This window comes from Perognathus longimembris, chromosome 23 (genome assembly GCF_023159225.1).
Source record: "Perognathus longimembris pacificus isolate PPM17 chromosome 23, ASM2315922v1, whole genome shotgun sequence".
Classification (NCBI taxonomy): Eukaryota; Metazoa; Chordata; class Mammalia; order Rodentia; family Heteromyidae; genus Perognathus; species Perognathus longimembris.
The window spans coordinates 9,837,009-9,856,260 of NC_063183.1; the positions used below are offsets into that span (position 1 = coordinate 9,837,009).

The following is a 19,252-nucleotide window of genomic DNA, read 5'->3' on the forward strand; positions in this document are numbered from 1 at the left end:
TCTACCCCTGCCCTGCAGTGAGGAGGACTAGCACACACAATGGGCTCTTCAAGCTAGAGGAGACCCTATGTTGGAGTTTAGGCCAATACTAGAACTGTTTTATAGCACCCTAAGGTAGTATCAGCCTGTGCCTTTCCTCTACTGCAGCAGCCTCTTTATTCTCCCATGGAATACTGCTTCAGTTTGAAATTCACCTTTTTGCTTATTATGACCAGCTTTTGCCATTAGAACACAAGTTCCAGAAAGGCAGGGGTCCAGAGGTCTTGCTCCCTGTTAAAGGGAAAGTTTTTACCGCCTGAAGATTTCACATTTGGACATGTTTAACCTTTGAGGGTTATTCCTTGTGGTAAGCTACAACCCCATATCTTGTAAGACGAACCTAATTCTAATACTAACTCTATATTCAGGCCCTTAGACCACACATCTTACTTCTACCTGACAATTATCTCTAAGTGCTTGTGAGGTTTCCATATTCTTTCTGAATCTCCTCAAGCCTTTCTATCATAGGATCAAGCTCCTCATCCTGTTCATTAAAGCAGAAAAGCAAAACAATGGGAGCCAACATCAATGGATAGAGGCAGAAACTTTCAAGACTGCTCTTCTTGGAGAGAGAGAATATGTGGGCTGCACCCTGTCTTCAGCAAGGATGGGAGGGCGGCTGTCCCTCCCAGGATCCTCAGGAGGAGGTTGTGTTACTGGGAGACTTTGGGAAAGTGGGTAAAGATCAGATCATAAGCAACAAAGGATCATGGTCAGGCCCAGTAGATATGAAGGACTTGGGGCTTAAGGTTAGACTTGTGGACATAGTGTGGTCTATGACTTAATGAGCAGGGCCCATGTCTCTCATTGTTTGTTTTTTAAAAACCCTCTGGATGAAGCCTGTCCAGAACAGTCTCGGCAAGGCACCTGTGGTGCCAGGCTGTGGGAAGAGCCAGCCTAGGAACTGGTTATTTGGAGAGTCAAGTCTTCTTATGTACCAAACATAGTATTTTAGTGTGGGGTCTTTGGGTTTGGAGAATGCCAGCCTGTGAGGTAAAAAGTTACTAGAATGGGAATCAGAAAAAAAGAATGGAATTTATACTCATTTTCTTGAGGAAATGCAGCAAAATAAGCAGAAACAAAACTTTTACCTTCTAAAATATGCATCCTGACAAGTTCAGAACGGTCTGGTCGACTCCGAATCTTGTGTTTCAAAAAGTTTTCAGTCTTAAAAAAGGAGGTAAAGAAAGTCTTATAATAAATCATTTACAATTTACTGCTGTTTTCTGTTCCTATGGTAATCCATTAAGTAACCTGTGTATTCTTTTTGTCATGTGCTTGAGAAAAAGACTAGAAAGTAGTTCTTAAGGAAACTATTATCCAATACAGTTGCTGTCTTCAAAATCCTCCAAGGACTTGAAATGTGTGTTAATACAAAGTACTTCATAGTTTTACATTAAAACTTGGGAAAGTAAAAAACTCAAAATGTCAAAGATGATTTTTGAAGCAACCTAAATTTAATCATTTAAGCTTATATCAACAAAAATTAATTTTGGATTTCTAAAAATATTAATATCCTTTGATGAAGTCATATCTTTATTCACATTTTCTTAATCAGAACTATACTTAGTTCTTAACAATAAGGCTTTAAAACAAGTCTTAGCTGGGCACCCGGTGGTTCACACCTGTCATCCTAGCTACACAGGAGGCTGAGATCTGAGGATCGTAGTTTGAAGCCAGCCTGGACAGAAGAGTTCCTGTGATACTCTTATCTCCAATGAACCACTCAAAAATGGGAAGTGGTGCTGTAGAACACTAGCTTTGAGCACAAAGAGGCTCAGGGACAGAGCCCAGGCCCTGAGTTCAAGCCCCACATCTGTCAAAAAACAAACAAACAAGTCTTGTATCCTATAAAATTCAAAGTGATAATTACTGTTAGGAATTTTTGGAATATGCATCATAGGCATTATACCCCCAAAAAACAAAACTAAAAGGAATATGTGAGCATAATGGCACTTTAAGAGACAAACACAGGGGCTGGGAATATGGCCTAGTGGTAAAGTGCTCACCTCCTATACATGAAGCCTTGGGTTCGATCCTCAGCACCACTATATAGAAAACTATATAGAAAAAAGCCAGAAGTGGTGCTGTGGCTCAAGAGGTAGAGTGAGCAAAAAGAAGCCAGGGACAGTGCTCAGGCCCTGAGTCCACGGCCCCAGGACTGGCAACAAAAACAAAACAAACAAGATTAAAAAAAAAAAAGAGAGACAAACACACCAGCGCCAAGTAACTGATGGGGCTTCCCCAAAGGGCACAGCAGCCAAGCCAGCAGGGCAGAGCTCTTTTGCAGCTACTCCTCCCATCCTTAGGGAAATTGCCTTACTGCTGCTCTTGTTAGAGTAAGGGAGGCAGAATTACTTTCTTCCTCTTTAAAACCTGTCCATAGGCCCTGAGTACAAAGTGATGAAATGTAATTATCCCCCTCCCCCAATGTATAAAACCAATTTCTGGCTTAAAACTAATCCTATTTATATGTGATACATTTTCTTCAAACTCCATCAAACCATCTTAGAACCCACACCATTTAGACTGTGTTTCTCTATCGACACACTTAGGTGTGCAATTACAACTTGTCCACACGTACAATGCAACAACATAGAAAAGTAAAACACTTAAAATTTCCTTACTCTGGCTCTTTCCAAGCTTTTTATCTGTTCATGGAATGCCGCTGGGCTCTTCAAAGCTGTGAGGGGAAAAATCAATTGTTTCACAGTATAAATACAGGAGTCTAAAACTACACCACATCAGGTTGATAATCTTAACTGTGCATAGCTAGAGGTCCATTTATTCATTCATTCCTCTAGGATATACCCAGAACTTGAAATGTTATAGAATTAAGTGTATGCATTTGCAAATAAAACAAATACATTTAAAATAGAGTTGCATACAGGATGATACCACTACAAGGGCGAGCTTCTATTGCTCAGGGCCTGTGTGATCAACCATCCCTTCATAGGCCTTTGCTCTTCATGCCATGTAGGCGCTCAGATAAAGCTCATGTGGCCTCAGAGGTAACCCAGGAGCTTTCCCAGGAGGCTGTGCGACACATCCTGTGCACAGATCTGAGGGACCATTTATTCCTAACCGATGACAGGCTTAGCTCTGGGTGATCACAGTGACACTGCTTTGGTCTTCACAGCAGCCTTGTATGGTAGGTGTCAATCAGCCTCAGCACATATGAAAGGCCCGAAGAGGCCAGTGGCTTCTTGAGGTCATGTAAGTAGGTGAGGGTCAAAGGGACTGAAATTTAGGAGTATAAATTTCAAAGGTTCATACACTCCAAAGACACAGAGACTCTTCAATATATGAACCCCCTAACTTATTAAGTACTCTAGAATCTCAACAGGAGGGTAGGCGGTAGTTGGCAAAATCATACCTGCTACACTGTTTCTACGGACTGTCTTTGTAAAATAATTTTTTTTCTGTGTGTGTCAGAGTCTTATAGCAGGCTGCATGTATGACAGTGGGTGAGTGGAAGGGATACATAGGCCGTCCACCAGGACTAGGCTTCTTGGGTTACTGAGACTCAGCTAGTCAGTCCTTAAGCATCATTTTCAAGCTTGGCCTTGGGGCACTGCAGGGGCTCCCAGGAGTGCAGCACTCTCTGGCTAGGGCCCAGTTCTCTAAAGCAATTAGAGGAAACTAGTGATGATGTCTTAGACATCACCACCTAATCCGGCTTGTTTGGTTCACAGACAGGAATGTGGTAGAAGAAGAATCTGGCAGATTACCAAAGCGGCCTTTGACTATCGTAGTTCTTGATGGAAGCTATTTGGATAATTAATAGTAGTCTAGAATAAAAGTTTCGCTAAGAAAAAAAATCTACTGCTGAGAAAAAGCATTCCTTAAACATAAATCAGTAAGTGATTTATGGGCTAGTAGTGATTTAGAAGACTGGAAAGCACAAATTTACTCTTTAACTTCTTTCTAGTGTTTTAACAGTTATAAAATTTAATTTTTAGAAAAAAAATCCAGATCATTTAAACACCTACTTAAAACAACTAGCTTCCCTTTGAAATATAAAATCATCCCAAAAGGAGGGAAGGTTTAAAGGAAAAGAGAACACTTTCGGCAAATACTCAAAAATCTCTTGAAAGGTTGAACCCAAGGGATACTTAGGAAATATTTGCACTTGAGCCAGAAAGATTTTATTAATTATAAATAGAATGATTATTAGTCCTATAATTGAGATACATTTAATTACACAGACTGTAGTATATTACCAAAGATAATTAATTTGGATTAAATGAGCATAACAAGAATTGACTTCAGCATGTTACTTTTGCAAGGCTAATCTCATATCCATTAGCAGGGTGAATACTTTAATCATTTTAAAACTAAAACAAATACTCAAGTTTGAAGTAGAAACTTCGGTGTATTAACTGTGTTCTTCATATAATGTACTCTACATGGTTCTCTAAGATTGTCCATGCTGACGGCGGCCTCTCTTGCTAGCTACATGGTTACCGCATGAATGGACACATGCCCCAGAGTGGGACATGCCCACAGGAGATGAGCACTCAAGTGTCTTACGTGGCATGATGCCCTGGTCCACTAGTTGTTCTCGTGTCCTCCTCTGCTGCAGCCTCAGCTGGAGCACTGTGGAGAGAAAATAATGACTGTTGGAGCTGATGGACAACAGCAGGGTGTCGCGAGGCAAGCCCTATTAAACACTGATTTCACAATCAAACAAGGGCGTGGCCTGGTACTGTCCAATGTGCCAAGGGGATTGTTTCCTGATTTCTATCTGTTGGATGAACTCTGAATTTACTCAGCATATATTTTGTGTAGCTAACAACCTTATTTTACTTATAAAGTTAAGGATTTCCTACTTAAATACATTCACATGGCAGCAAAGCAAATAAATTGAAATAAGAGGTTTTCACTTTAAGACCTACTGATAAAGAACTCTCTTCCAGAGAGCAGAAATGGGAGGTCATGTGGTGTCCTTTAGCTTCTTTGTAAAATAAGATACCAGTAAAATTTATTTCAAGGAAAGACTTGTTAGGAGGAACTCACTCTATCAGGATAAACTTCAAATAGCTTTCATGAAGTCTAAGAATGCACAATTCAGACTTATGACATACAGTACCACTAATGATCAGAGAGGAACATTCTTTTATTTTTCTTTTGTGCTGGGGCTCCAACCCAGCATTTAATGAGTGTTAGGAAAGAGCTCTACTACTGAACTACATCCCCAGCATTTGAAATGAAACTTCTAAATTAGGAATTTAAGTTTAGTAATTTTTGCACTCACATACAATGCCATATCTTATTCTTCTATAAGTTCTAAGAAAGCCACAAATCAAGTGACATCTTATTTTAATGGAAGAGAGTAAATTATTAGAACAGGGAGACAGCAAGGTATACACTATGAAATGCAGATAGCTGTTTTGTTTTGCCAAACTGAGTGAAAGACAAATTCTCCCTAGGTTTCCCAAGCAGATTTCTCTTATGGCATCTCACAGTCTTATTTAGAAAGCGAGCCTTTTCCAAATGATGTGATAGCAGAAAATGCTTCCTTGGTTAATTAGCTATGTTCAGTTTTGAGCTTCCATTTAGGTTTTTATAGCAGACCACTAATAAAAAGCAAGGCTAGGAGGATTAAGCCTATGCTTAAGGGTTATCAATGGGCTTAAAAAATAGCTGTGCATTTTTCTTAGTAGTGAGAAACAAAGGCACTTTAACAGTAGGGAAGCTGGCTGGAACATGGAGCCTGAGGTGCAGGGCCCCCAGCACTGGCCCATACTCACTTTACAATGGCTCTCAAGTGTCCTTATCCCTGCTGGATGAGTATTGTCCTTTATATGGAAGTGTGACTTCTGTTAGTTTTGGGGGTCACAGGGCCAAATGCTTCACCCACACCTCATTTAGAGCTGAAGCAAGTGATGAAGGATTACGTTACACAGAACAAGGGAAAAATCATGCTTGAAAAGAACTGTGCACGTTTCTGGCATTTAAATGTCTGGTGACAGTTTGAGTCAGCTGTGCACTGCACACGATCGGCCTCTGCGAGTTTGAGGGCGGTGTGTTCCACTCTACTTAGGAATGAAGACAGAAGCAAGGAGTGAGCTGCTGAGTCTGGCAGGGCCCAGTGGTTGAGTTCTCCACCATTCTCACAGGAATGCAAACACTAATGCTTGGTGGCACTTAATATGGGTCATGCACAGAAGCAGAACCCCAGGAAAAGGCCTGGGAAGGAGGGGTGAGGATAATGGCAGCTCAAAGGCAGGCAGCTCGTGGAGGTGGGAGTTAAGTGTCAGCAGCAGCATCTTTCCTTCCTCCTGATGGGATCCTCACAGAAAAGCAGCAAAAAGAAAGAGTAACAAAAACATCAACAGCCCTCTGAATTTCTGGGTCAAAACAAGCAGAAAACAATCCCCCAAAGCAGGAAATGCACTTTCAGGACAAATGTGTTCAACACAGTTCACTGGCTGGGCAAATGATGTATAAATAGCAAGTCAACACAGACGAGACTAGAAGTGTCTCCCACCCTCCAGTGGTCACTGCAGGAGCCCCCACACAGCAGAGCAGCCGCTCCACCATACCTCCAATGACTGGACACGGCATCACGCTCACGTGCAAAGGCACCCTCACCGTGAGGGCAGCAGGGTGGACGTGTGCCTTGCTACCTGCTTCTTCCCTGGGGGCTTGCCCTGCACCAGCCAGCTTTCCAATCTCAGCGCACCGCTGACAAGTCAGTTCAGTTCCGACTCTAAGCACACGGAGTTAGGATCAGATTCCCAAGACTGCTCCATTTCAGATGCCAGTCACCAGCCCAGACTACTTAGACTACGAACTTGTGACGTTCCCCCCCTACCCCGCCCCCATACCCTTCTCAGGTTTGAGAATGTGCTAGAATGGCTCACAGAATTCAGGGAGCCACTTTGTGACTGCTGCTTTATTATAGAGCAGACAATTTAGAAACAGCCCAGTGAAAGAACTGTGTAGGACAGAGCACGGGGCAAGGGTGCCCCCTCCAGGCAGCCACCCTTCCTCTCTCCGTGGTGCTGGCCTCTGAGTAGCACTGTATACTGGGAGGAGACCTCCTGGTGCCCTGCTGAGTGAATGGCTGAACTGTGCTTTAGGGCTCCTGACTCACAGCTGCCATGCTGTGGTCTGTAAGGGGGACTCTCCCATGGTTGTCTTGCAAATAGCTGCATACAAGCTACAGAATTCTTAGGAGGGAAGACAGTTCACAACACGCAGCGATAATATTTACATCTTACAACAACAAAACAATAACAACAACAACAACAAAACAACAACAAAACCCGGGCATAAGCCATAGAATACAACAGAATGTATGCTACAATTGCTCATATTTGGTCACTTCAAAGAAAGTCTTGTAAAAACCTAGAAATTAAAGCAATCCACATAACTATCCCAAGACATCCATAATTTTGATAAACTAAAAAAAAAGGGGGGGCATTGCAAAAAAAAAAAGCCCATTTCATATAGGCAGCATGTTCTCCATGGAAATCATGAGCCCCATGTGAGAATGTGGCAGCTGAGCATTCCAGATGGACAGTTTACAAGGGGTGCTCAGGACCCCTTGTGGAGAGAGTCCAGGGAATGTTTATACCACTTGCTTCTTGCATGTATATATCTTTCCTAACTAGGCTATGACCAAGGCATCTTAAATCATTTTTTCCATAGATAATAAGATTGACACACATTCATTATATAGAATGAGAAAATATAAAAATGTAGGAGATAATAAAAAAGAAAGAGAACTGCCAAAAAACATCACCCAGAAACCCAACTGCTGTTATTATCTTGGTATCTTTCCTGTCTTTTAGTTAAGCGTAAGTTCTGACTGTTCTTACAAATTACAGTTGTAGTCTATACACATGGGACACAGTTTAATGGCTACAATGTTCCCTCTGCTGGGTCACTGAACATTTCCCTATATCCCATGATCCCCAATTCCTAGATGGAGTAACACCTCTGTGGGAGCGGGCCTGGGCACAGCCATTAAGAGGAAAATTCTGTTCCCAGTAACGTCTTTTGAAATCATGCCCCATGCGAGAGACCATGGATACAGATGACTTTCCATCTATTTCATTCAGGAAAAAAAATTAAGTAATTATGGACCTTTGCCAAGACAATGTGTCTTCATTATTTCCTAAGAAATCAGTTTTTTTCCTATTACATGCCAGCATAGACTTTTTTTTTTGCCAGTCCTGGGGCTTGAACTCAGGGCCTGAGCACTGTCCCTGGTTTCTTTTTGCGCAAGGCTAGCACTCTGCCACTTGAGCCACAGCACCACTTCTGCCTTTTTCTATATATGTGGTGCTGAGGAATCGAACTCAGGGCTTCATGCATTACGAGGCAAGCACTCTACCACTAGGCCATATTCCCAGCCCTGCATAGACTTTTTTTTTTTTTTTTTGGCCAGTACTGGGCCTTGGACTCAGGGCCTGAGCACTGTCCCTGGCTTCTTCCCGCTCAAGGCTAGCGTCTGCCACTTGAGCCACAGCGCCGCTTCTGGCCGTTTTCTGTATATGTGGTGCTGGGGAATCGAACCTAGGGCCTCGTGTATCCGAGGCAGGCACTCTTGCCACTAGGCTATATCCCCAGCCCCCCCTGCATAGACTTTTGAAAATTTATTTATACTTACTTCTTACTCCAACAGATTAAAAGCAGTATTAACTAAATTGAAGTGTTTTGAACTTTCTCTACCTTTATACAAGCAAACATTTCATCTGAATCACTATGTCAATGAAAGTAGACTTCCAACGATACACTGGAACGATCATTTCTTAGTACGAATAGTAACAACATGTTTATTTTAAATTTTCTTCTATGAGGTATCAAAAGTCATCTTTTAATTATTCCCCCCCACCAACCCTAAATGGTTTTAAGTGACAAAATCTTAAGACTGCCAATAGAAAATACCTTAAAATATAACTTATATCACTATCATATAGATACCCAATTTAAAATTTCCAGGTGTTTGAGACAAGATGCTGCTGCTCATCTCCCTAAGCACACTCACATTTAAGGATAAATCCCCAAAGGGGAGAGGTGATTATTTGAGGGCAAATTGTGAATTTAGGGTCTGAGGTTATTTTGTTCACTTTTTTGGGGGGGAGGGCAGGATTAGGGTCTAGACCCAGGGCTTTGCACTTGCTAGGCAGGCAGTCCACCACTTGAGCTGCTCTGCCAGCTGCTTTTGCTGTCTTTCTTTTCTTCTTCTTTTTTTTTTTTTTGCCAGTCCTGGGCCTTGGACTCAGGGCCTGAGCACTGTCTCTGGCTTCTTCCCGCTCAAGGCTAGCACTCTGCCACCTGAACCACAGCGCCACTTCTGGCCGTTTTCCATATATGTGGTGCTGGGGAATCGAACCGAGAGCTTCATGTGTAGGAGGCAAGCACTCTTGCCACTAGGCCATATTCCCAGCCCTTTGCTGTCATTTTTGAGACAGGGTTTTAGGTTTATGCCCAAGCTAACCTGGACCTCCTATTTACACCTCTCATCAGAGCAGGGATGGCAGGCACATACCACAAGGCCCAGATTTTGCTGTTGATACAAGGCTTCACAAACTGCACAGATCAGCCTTGAATAACAATTCTTCTGATCTTTGCCTCCTAAGTATCTACAATTACAAGCATGGGACAATGCATGTGGCTTTGAAGTTATTTTTGAAGTGATCTTGATGGGACGTAAGAGACAAAATGTGATTGATGATGTTGCCTTGAAGGGTGGAAGAAGAGGCTATGGACAAAGTGAAGCTCATGAGAAAGCAATGGATGCCAGGTTCTTCTCATCTCCATTACAATTAATTTGTGCCACGTTAGGGGAGAAAGAAAGCATTGTATGCTCTTTCAGAGGCTAACAGGGGCAAGCAAACATTAGCGTTCTGGGAACATTTTCAGGGGGTCTAATGTGCCCAAGATAAGCTAAGGTTCCTTTTCAAGTAATTTTTAAAAAAGTGATGCACAAATCAAATGGTGGTGTGCCAGTAAGAGCTAGTTGCCCTACTAAGCCAACTTCATCACGGCTTCCTGTCTGAGACAAAAGCAGAGTGGTGCAGTGTGCACAATATCTAGAGTTCAGGCACCACAAGAACAGGTGGATTTGTACTAGGAATTTTTACGTCATGACTATTTAGTGAAAAATGGAGCAGCAACATCAAAGCTAACTAAAAATCTGCAGCAACCTTGGGCCTAAGTAGCAAATGCTACCTCCATTCCACTGCACTAGTATTATGCAGGCTGCTAGCTTGTGGGGAGATAGATTCGGAGCGGCTGGCCTTTGCCTGTAAGGAGGTCTCCTAATCTAGAATGCAGCATTTACCCTCTATTAGCAAGGAAAGAGTGAAACTGTAGGAAAAACTGAAGGCTGACAAGACTGCTGTCATTCCAGGCTGTCTCACTGTGGGTTTCCTGCATTAATCTGCAGCATGAGGTCAGGAAGACAATGTTTTCAACACCCAGCCTTGGAAATTTACAGGAGCTCTGATAACTTGCTGGTTGGCTGCTGCCTCTGTTACCATGGAAACAGACTGCTAAAAATGGGGCATGTTTCTTTAAACTGATCATACCTTCATACAAATCCCTGGCTCGTTTTTGTGAAAAGTTGGAATGAATTTAAAGTATGCTTCTTGTGGTATAATAATGGACTATTAAACGAGGGCCCAAGTATAGATGGGCAGAGATAGCATGATCCATCAAACACAGAGAGTTATTATAATACACCAAGTTTTGTTTTTGTTTTTGTTTTGGAGGGAGGAGTGGTAGTGGTGCTGGTCCTGGGGCTTCAACTCAGGTTAGGTGGTAGAGCACCTAACTAGAAAGTATGTGGTCCTGAGCTCAAAACACCTCCACCCCTAAAAAAAAACCAAACAAACCCAAAACCTTAGCACATAGAAATACTTTCCATATCTATTAGTTACTGTTATCAAGAAATATCCTAACACTGTTTACTCATATTCTCTCTATTTTATAAGAATTCCTCTTTATCATAAGCCCAATAGACAAAGTTATATGTGTCAATAAGAATTCACTGGTGTATAGATTGAATAGTGTCCTCAAATCCTATGTGGCTGTGTTTGGCATTAAGGTGGCATGGGCCAGGAGGCGGGACCTCACCCACTAGGATGAGTGAACTGACAAAAGACAGCAGAGCTCTCCAAGAGTGCCATGGAGAGAGCACACAGCCATCAGTGGGAAGAGAAGGGGCCCTCACCAAAACCAAGCTCTATGCACTTCCAGCCTCCAGACTGTGGGACTAGTGATGCTGTGGGATTTTGTCACTGTAGCCTGGGCTGACTAGTCAAGTGCAGACACAGGAGCAATTCTAAGCTTTACCTTTTTACCTACCATTCAGGAGCCTGTTTAACAAACCTGATAAAGCCACTATTAGGAAATAACAAAAAACCCAGTGTTTGAAACTTATGCAGATTTTTCTGAAAGCTTTGAGTAAAAACAGACTGGTGTCATATTAGTCTGTTATCTCACTGAGGCGAGATGGCTGACAAACTTCTAGGGCCACAGGGGAGTTCTGACGGGGCAGGCCTGGGACAGCCCCAGCAGCCCCAGTCCCTGTGTGTGTCCTGATGAGCCAGCCCAGGTTAGAGAGGCCGGCTCTCCTCTCAAACAGCCTTCCCTGAGGAGATGCGTGGCTCTGCCTGCACACCTGCGGTCCAGGTGGGACCACGTGATCAGGGTGCACGTGGACCACTCACTGGTGTTCCAGAAGGCTGGCGTGGAGCTGTGGGTGCACAGGACCTGAGCAGAGGCGCAGGGAGAGGTAATCTGAGAGACAGGATAAAGCTGGGGGAAGGGGGCAGCACAGTGGGGTCTCTGACCTGAAGGTTCTGGATTTTTTCCCAAGCACACTGGAAATCCTGGGTAAGGAGTGAGCAGTGGCTTTGGAGACTGTCTGGAGAGCTCTGGGAGTATGGGCATGTTCCATGGGGGCATCTGCTGGACACATGTGGCTATTTACTGAGCAGCTGAAATGTGACCAATGTGCCTGAGGAAGTGAATTTTTACATTTTCATTTCAGTCAACTCACCTTGTTTTTTGAGATGGGGTGTCCCTGTGAACTCCTGGACTCTTTTGTCCTTTCAGCCTCCTGTACTGATCGATAGCTGGGTTGACTGGTGCCATGCCCACTACCCGCCAGCCATGTGTGGCTGGTGGACAGATCATTTCCATGAACTGGCATGGACTACTCAGAATACTTCATTCACTTTCTTCCTTCAAAGTCTACTACAGATATGGCTCAATAATACATGTTGGAACACTGTCCTGTTTCCTAGGCAATCCTCAAATTGCCACGCTGTTCATCTGAACTAGCCTAGGGCAGAATTGAGAACCAGGTCCCCCAAAAGCTGCACCTTCTTCTCACCCCCAACTTCTGGGTTGAACTGTAGAGTCACTTCTCAGAGGAGAGCTGCCTATGAGACAGTAGTGCACATCACACCAGAGGGTTTGCAGTACTTTAATGGGGACACATTGAATTTGAGGCTGTTGGTGACTTTTAGCCAAGTAATGTACAGTGAGGTTTTCTTTCTACGGTACTTTACTGTTAACACTAGAGAACTCTCTTTATATGAGACTTCAATTTCTATCCTTTAAGTCCACTTATTACAATTTTTCCTTTCCTAAGTATGCTGTAGCATTGGTATTATGAGTCATTTGTCTTAATAGTGACTCATATTTAAATAATTATATTAAATAATCTCAACTTGATTTTTCCTGAAAATTCATAATTATCATTTCTCTATTGTCAAGTCAGCATGGTCTGTAACACCCTCCTTCACTGTAAGTCTGCAATTAATTTTAAATCCTATGTGTGTTGAGCATAATTAGAACATGTTGAAAGTTAAAAGTTGAGATTCCCCATTGCTGCTATGACAAAAGAAGCTAATCTAAGTAGAATGCTCTAGTTTGAATTTGCTCATGAAAATTTGTGACCATTACTACTATTCTTGCCTATAGCAAAAAAGTACTTAAGTTCTCCAATTAGTATTTACTGGAAAAATCACGTAAGCGTGGACAAACTTGTGGTAATAGTTTGTTATCCACACATCTCCCGTGCTGTAGTGACAACTAGTGATGGGTGGTCTGCACGTGGCTGGGAGGTGCTCTGGGCACAGTGCCTGTCTAGTATGTATAAGCCCTGGGTGAGATGGGGTGTGGGGTTGTTTGGGAACATGTTTCTCTTTCTCATGTTACTAACATTTCTTGTTGAGGTATTCCAAAAATTCCTGAATCTATTCAGTCTGTTTCTCCTTGCCCCAACCCCATGATATTTTCAGCTAACTAGCATTATACACAGTGACACAAATTCAGAAATATCCTAAGTAAGCACCTGAGAGGCAGAGTAACTCCAAGTCCCTTTCAGAAGCCACTAAGTCAGCAATTCCAGAGAGCAGGCTGGTGTCTGTGTGATTAGAATTACATGAGCCAAAATTGTTCTCCTATCACCTAGAAACTTACCGTTCACTCATTAAAAAAAAAAAATCCAAGCTAGGTGCTGGTGGCTCACACCTATAACCCTAGCTCCGCAGAAGACTGAGATCTGATCATGGTTGGAAGCCAGCCCAGTCTCAGCAGGAAAGTGCATGAGACTCTTACCTCCAATTAACCTTGAGCAAAAGATCAGGTACAGTGCCCAGGACCTGAGTTCAAGCCTCAGAACTGGCCAAAAAAAAAAAAAAATAACCCTGTCAAGAATGAGTAGAAAATCAGATATATATATGACTGACGGGAATTTTTCCATGAGGCATTATTAAGTCATTTATGTATTTGTCTCTGACAAAACAGCATAGGACTACCCACTAGAACTCTAGGGCACTTCCAGTGATAAACTAAGCACAGGTGTTTGCACAACTGCTGGCATATTGACAGCCTTTCAGAAATTAATACAATGCATGTGCAACCTAACACTCAACACAGATGAAGCTCCCCAGGGCGCCTTGTCCCCATGTTGCAATCGGATGGTCTATGAGAGTGGCCGCTGCTGTTCATCTGCAGGCAGCCACTGTGACAGAGCCAATTGCAGGGCTTCTATTTATCACAGGAACTTTTCATATGACCAACCAACCTTTCTCATTTGACTTCAAACAAAAAGTAGATTTGTACAAAATTTCTATTTTTTTCTTTTCTAAGTAAACTCTAATCTGAGGTAGAAGATCTCTCCTCTCTCTCTCTCTCTCTCTCTCTCTCTCTCTCTCTCTCTCTCCCCTCCACACTTTTACCCTCAGTCTTATCTATTCCAGAAAAGGAAGAGAAATACAGTTTGGCCAGATATAAATCAAAACCCAGTTCAACACAATTGTGGTAAGATGGACACATTTTATCATCCAATCATTTCTGTATAGTATTTTTTGAAACATGAAGGTTCTTTCCTTACCTCTTTAGATCTATAAATTTTTAGGATGGTAACAACACAGGCTACTTTCTCTACTTTGCAAGCGTATAGGGACTGGATTTTAGTGTTTATATGAGAGGCAACACAGGATTAGAAAATGAGTAGGAAGAGGACGAGAAGCTGGCATCAAGGCAGACATCTCATGTGCACAGCAGGAAGGAGATACTGTTCAGCCTCGTTTCACAGATGAAGAAAGTAAGGTTCAGAACAATGAACATGGGCAGGGACACAAAAGTAGTAAATGGTGCACCTGGGATTTGAATCTGAGGAGACCTCACTCCCCAGTCCGTCCACACAGTATCACTCAGCTCAAGCTGTACCTCAGAACTGTGGGGGAGAATCCACCCATTATGGAGCCATCAAAGCTACTTTGTGGTTCTGGTGACCATGCCCCTACCCCATTTTGTACTCATGGTGCCGAGGATCAAACCTAGGGCTGGGCATGTGCCAGGCATGCGCACTACCCCTGAACTAAACCCCTAGCTCCCATCTTTATGTGTTTAATCCTTGCTTTCTATGCTCCTCGGTCCTTTTCTTCCACCTTTATGGTTTTTCAAGTAGCGTAAAAACAGCCTTGAATATATGGAGCTAGTGGGAACTAACCCTTAAATGTGACTCAAATGAAACATAGATAAAAGTTTTTAATAAAATGAATGATTTAAAAAGTTTGGTTCTCCCTCCCCCTGCCAGTGACTCTCTAGAAATGTATCTTAAAAACTTGGTTGACATTGACTTTTATGAGAGTCTACAATAAAGCATGCTGGGTACAAAAAGGAGCAACATATTGTTTAGTTCATAGCAGCAGCTACTGACACTTCATTGTGTGTCATTTGTTCCTGTCCAGGCACCTTTGGTTCTACCCATCCCCAAACAAGTTCAATTCCAGCAAGTCCATCTACTGTCTGACAGTTTAAATCCACAACTATCTGTCATTATATTCTAAACATGAGAGAGGAAAAAAAGGAATATCTTTTTGGAAGATGCTCTCAGTGGTCCTTAGGTGGGTGCAGTGAGTTTACACTCTGAATTTTTTATAAGATGAACAAGAGCCAGAGAGAAGGCTAGGGGTGCCAAGAAGGGAAAAATAGTCCAGGGAGTTTTTGCTTCCTAAGATAGAACTGGAAACAATGTTCAAAGAAAGCAGGCATGGGGAGGGGTCTCAAATTTAGAACACACTTATTGTGATCCCTTTATTAAGTCCTTCAACCAGGCCCCTGGTCTCTGGCATTCCGTCGGGGCCTTGCCACCTGCAGTGCCAGGGCAGGCATAGCACTGACCCTGCCTTTGGCCATTTTCTTAGGTCGGTCAGTGCTGTGTCGTGCTTGCTGGAGACAGTAACTAACAGTATTCTCATGCTTATTCTTTGCTTGCTTTGTTGAAAAAAAAAAACAAGCCCAAAAGTATGCAATATGCTCTTAAAACAAAAAACAAAAAAAATTAAAAATGTGGTGTGTGTTACAAGCAACTGACCATCATTCAGGATTTAATTAAGAAGGCAGCTAGATCCTTCCTGGCTTTAAACAATACAAACTGCTAATACGGTGAGGAAAAATTAATTTTCCGGGAATTATGTGTATGCAAACCTAAAAGAAGCAGTGTTCTGACTAATGTTGAAAAGGAAATGGCTCCTCAAAAAAACAAAACAAAACAAAAACCAAACCCCAAAAACCATGAGGGATGATAGGAGAAAACATACAAAACGAGTGAAAGGTTTTACTGAAATCAGGACGCGCTTCCCAAGCCCCTTACTGAATCATTACTGCGACATTCCTAGAGTTCTCTGCGCTAGTGCACGGTGAAGGCACAGCGCGGCAGGGCTCGGGCTTTCCCTGCCCAGAACGTGGGCTTCGGAAGGGCGACTCGGGAACCGAGATCAGACACACAGACGGTGAGCAGACAGACATGCCGGCCGGCGGGCGGGGGCAGGAACTTGGCCGTCCAGCCCCTGTCCGCAGAGACTGACCTTCCTTGAGACTTTTCTGGTGGCTCCCCTCAAGGCATTCCTTCTCTTTGAAAGGTTCGAGATCCCCGGCAGTGAAAATCTCCGGGAAGCCCTGTTGCTGCTTCTTGGAGCTATCGATCATGGTGAGAGGCTTTCGGAGACAGCAGCATCGGCGGCGGGCGCAGGCTGGGCTTGCGGGACGGCAGGGCGCACCCTCGGGACGCGGCTCCGGGTCCTGGGCGGCTCCTCTCACCCCGGCCACGGGGCAGTTAGGTCTTGGAGTAGCAGGGGGCAGCCATGCCGCTCCGGCTCCGGCCTGACCTGCACACACACGCGCGCCCGCCCGCGGCTCCACGCGCTCCCACGCCCGCTGCTCTCCCACGCCCGTCCTCCTTCCTCCCAGAGCGCGAGCGCACACACTCGAGGCTGGGTCCCGCCCCTCCCCGCGGCCCCGCCCCGCGCCGGCGTCCCTGTCCCCGGGAGCGCGCCCCGCGCCTCCATCTGCAGCCTGACAGCCCCGAGCGTCGGACGAGCCCTGAGTCAGGCGGTTAAAAATAAATCCTCCGGGCTGACAGGAGGAGAGAGCTGCTGTGATCTCCAGGGCGCGGGGCTGCGGAAACGCTTCCTACCGGGCAGGCATCTAGTGCTGCCGCCCCGGCGAGGGCGGGGCGCGGGAGGGAAGCGGTCTCAGCGGATCCCCGGGCCGCCGCCCCGGCCCGCCGGCCTGCTGCAGGAGCGGGGTGGCGGCGGCCGCGGCCGGCCCTGGCCGCGCGGAGCTCCCTCCGTCGCGGGGAAGTGGACCCAGCTCAGACCCGGGTGCAGTTCCCATTCTTGCCGCGAGTCGTCCCCGAGAGTCACATTGCCATGACGCTTTAGAGGAAAAGTCTCCCGCGTGGGAAGCGTGGCCACTGGGAGCGGGGAGCGGTGGCGGCGGCACGTAACCCACCAGCCACGGCCCCCAGCTCATTTCCCAGGCGCCATGCGCTGCGGTCCGGATGCACTGCCCGAAGGAATGGCCGAGTGTGGAAACGCCAGGCAAATGTGTAGACAGGCCTGACTGCACACACCCCAAACATCTGCCTGCTGTAGCCAAAGGATGTTTGCAAAAATGGTGCACCACAACGGCAGGGATGGGGGCCTGGGCTGTGCGCCATGCCGGCCCATTTATTCCACTTCTTATCACCAGCACGTAGCAGAGTGCCCAGAATATTCATTTTCCGCTAAAGGCACACCCGGACGAGTGAATGAATGAAGTGCAACAAGATAGCTGCTAATACGGAGTTGTAAAGAAGTCCTAGATCAGATAAGAGCCACCAATCGGTGATGAACAACCCTTAAACGTTCTCTAAAGAAAGCACATCTTGGCCGAGCACCGGTGGCTCACGCCTGTCATCCTACCTACTCAAGAGGCAGAGATCTGAGGATCGTGGTTCAAAGCCAGCCTGGCCAGGAAAGTCCGTGAGACTCTTATCTCCAATTAACCACCAGAAAACTGGAAGTGGCACCCAGGCCCTGAGTTCAAGTCTAGGACCGGCAAAGAAAACATAAAAAGAAAGCACATCTGTTTGAAAGGAAATGCACAAATACACCTTAATTATGCACGCAGCACGACCAGCTTTGCGGGATCAAGCAGCCTGGCTTCCCAGTTTACACACAGATGGGAGTGGAGCAGCATTCTGTCCCGGCCCCTTGCTCTCCAGCTGCCAGGCACTAAACGCATACTGCTCTGGAAAGCGCAGGTAGCCTCGCCCTGTGCAGGTAAAGCAAGGAGCTTATTTTAGCACACTTCTCAAACATGTGCTCACACATTCTGCTATTATCTCTAGTCCTGTGTTCTGGATTTTGTTAAAGAATGCCAAACAAGAGCATCAGGCCGAGTTCAAATCTCAGTATCAGAAAAAAGCAACTTCTGATGTGCCTGCCTCCACACAAGTAATAAAAAACAAACAAACACCATTTTCTTTCTTTCTTTTCTTCTTCTTCTTCTTTTTTTTTTTGTCTTTTCTTTTTTGGTACTGGGGATTGAGCCCAGGACGCTGCACTTGTAAGGACACTTTGACACTGAGCTACATCCTGGCCCTAAACACCATTTTCTGAGGATATTTTTTTAGGCAGATCACATAGATATATTGCAAAGATTATTTCATGTAACCCCTGGCAAAATCTTGTGATGTCTATAGTTGTATGGACATTTAAACATTTTATACTACAAGACCAACGTGACAAAGCTTGCGGCAGTCTTAGGATTTAAACCAAGTCTTAGTTCCTCAAAGCTCAAATTTTTCTACTGCAGATCACTATACTGCCTCCATTCTCTAGACTATCATGATTTCAAGGCTTCATTCTGATCTTTAGATAGATTTTTGAGCAAAGCCAAAATTTCTGTGACCTTCTAGTACTACTACTGGTGAAAGAAAAGAAAGCAGAAGCAATTATATCAAAATGCTTTTACAGAAGAATTTTAACCTTTTATGAAATAATAGCATTAGTGATTTATTTAGTGCTTATCGTGTGCTATGATCTAAGTACTTTAACTGTATTATCTCATTTATCTTGCTAGCAGACTTGTGAAGTCAACTTTATTATCCCCATTTGCAGATGGGAAAATTGAGGCATAGAAAATCAAATACTCTGTCAGTGGTGGCCTACCTTGTAAGTGGTGGACAGGATACCAACACAAGTAGATTCCAGGGTTTACTTTTTTTTTTTTTTTTGCCAGTCCTGGAGCTTGGGACTCAGGGCCTGGGCACTGTCCCTAGCTTCTTTGTGCTCAAGGCTAGCACGCTACATTTCGAGCCACAGCACCACTTCTGGCTTTTTCTGTGTATGTGGTACTGAGGAATTGAACCCAGGGCTTCATGCATGCTAGGCCAGCACTCTACTGC

The 19,252-nt window shown here is 44.3% G+C and overlaps 1 protein-coding gene across 2 annotated transcripts in view; it reads right to left on the reverse strand.

Moving 5' to 3' along the window:
- Mrtfb (myocardin related transcription factor B) overlaps positions 1-19,252 on the reverse strand; it is a 124,588-nt gene that overhangs the window by 32,822 nt on the left and 72,514 nt on the right. Inside the window, exons 1-4 of one of the 2 annotated variants that reach the window (XM_048333131.1) lie at positions 16,389-16,747; positions 4,573-4,638; positions 2,667-2,722; positions 1,131-1,206 (exon numbers count right to left, since the gene is read on the reverse strand). In XM_048333131.1, the coding sequence (XP_048189088.1) occupies positions 1,131-1,206; positions 2,667-2,722; positions 4,573-4,638; positions 16,389-16,509 (319 nt within the window). In that variant the 5' untranslated portion in view covers positions 16,510-16,747. Of the gene's footprint in view, positions 1-1,130; positions 1,207-2,666; positions 2,723-4,572; positions 4,639-16,388; positions 16,748-19,252 lie in introns of those variants that run through there. The other variant, XM_048333130.1, reaches the window with a different exon arrangement.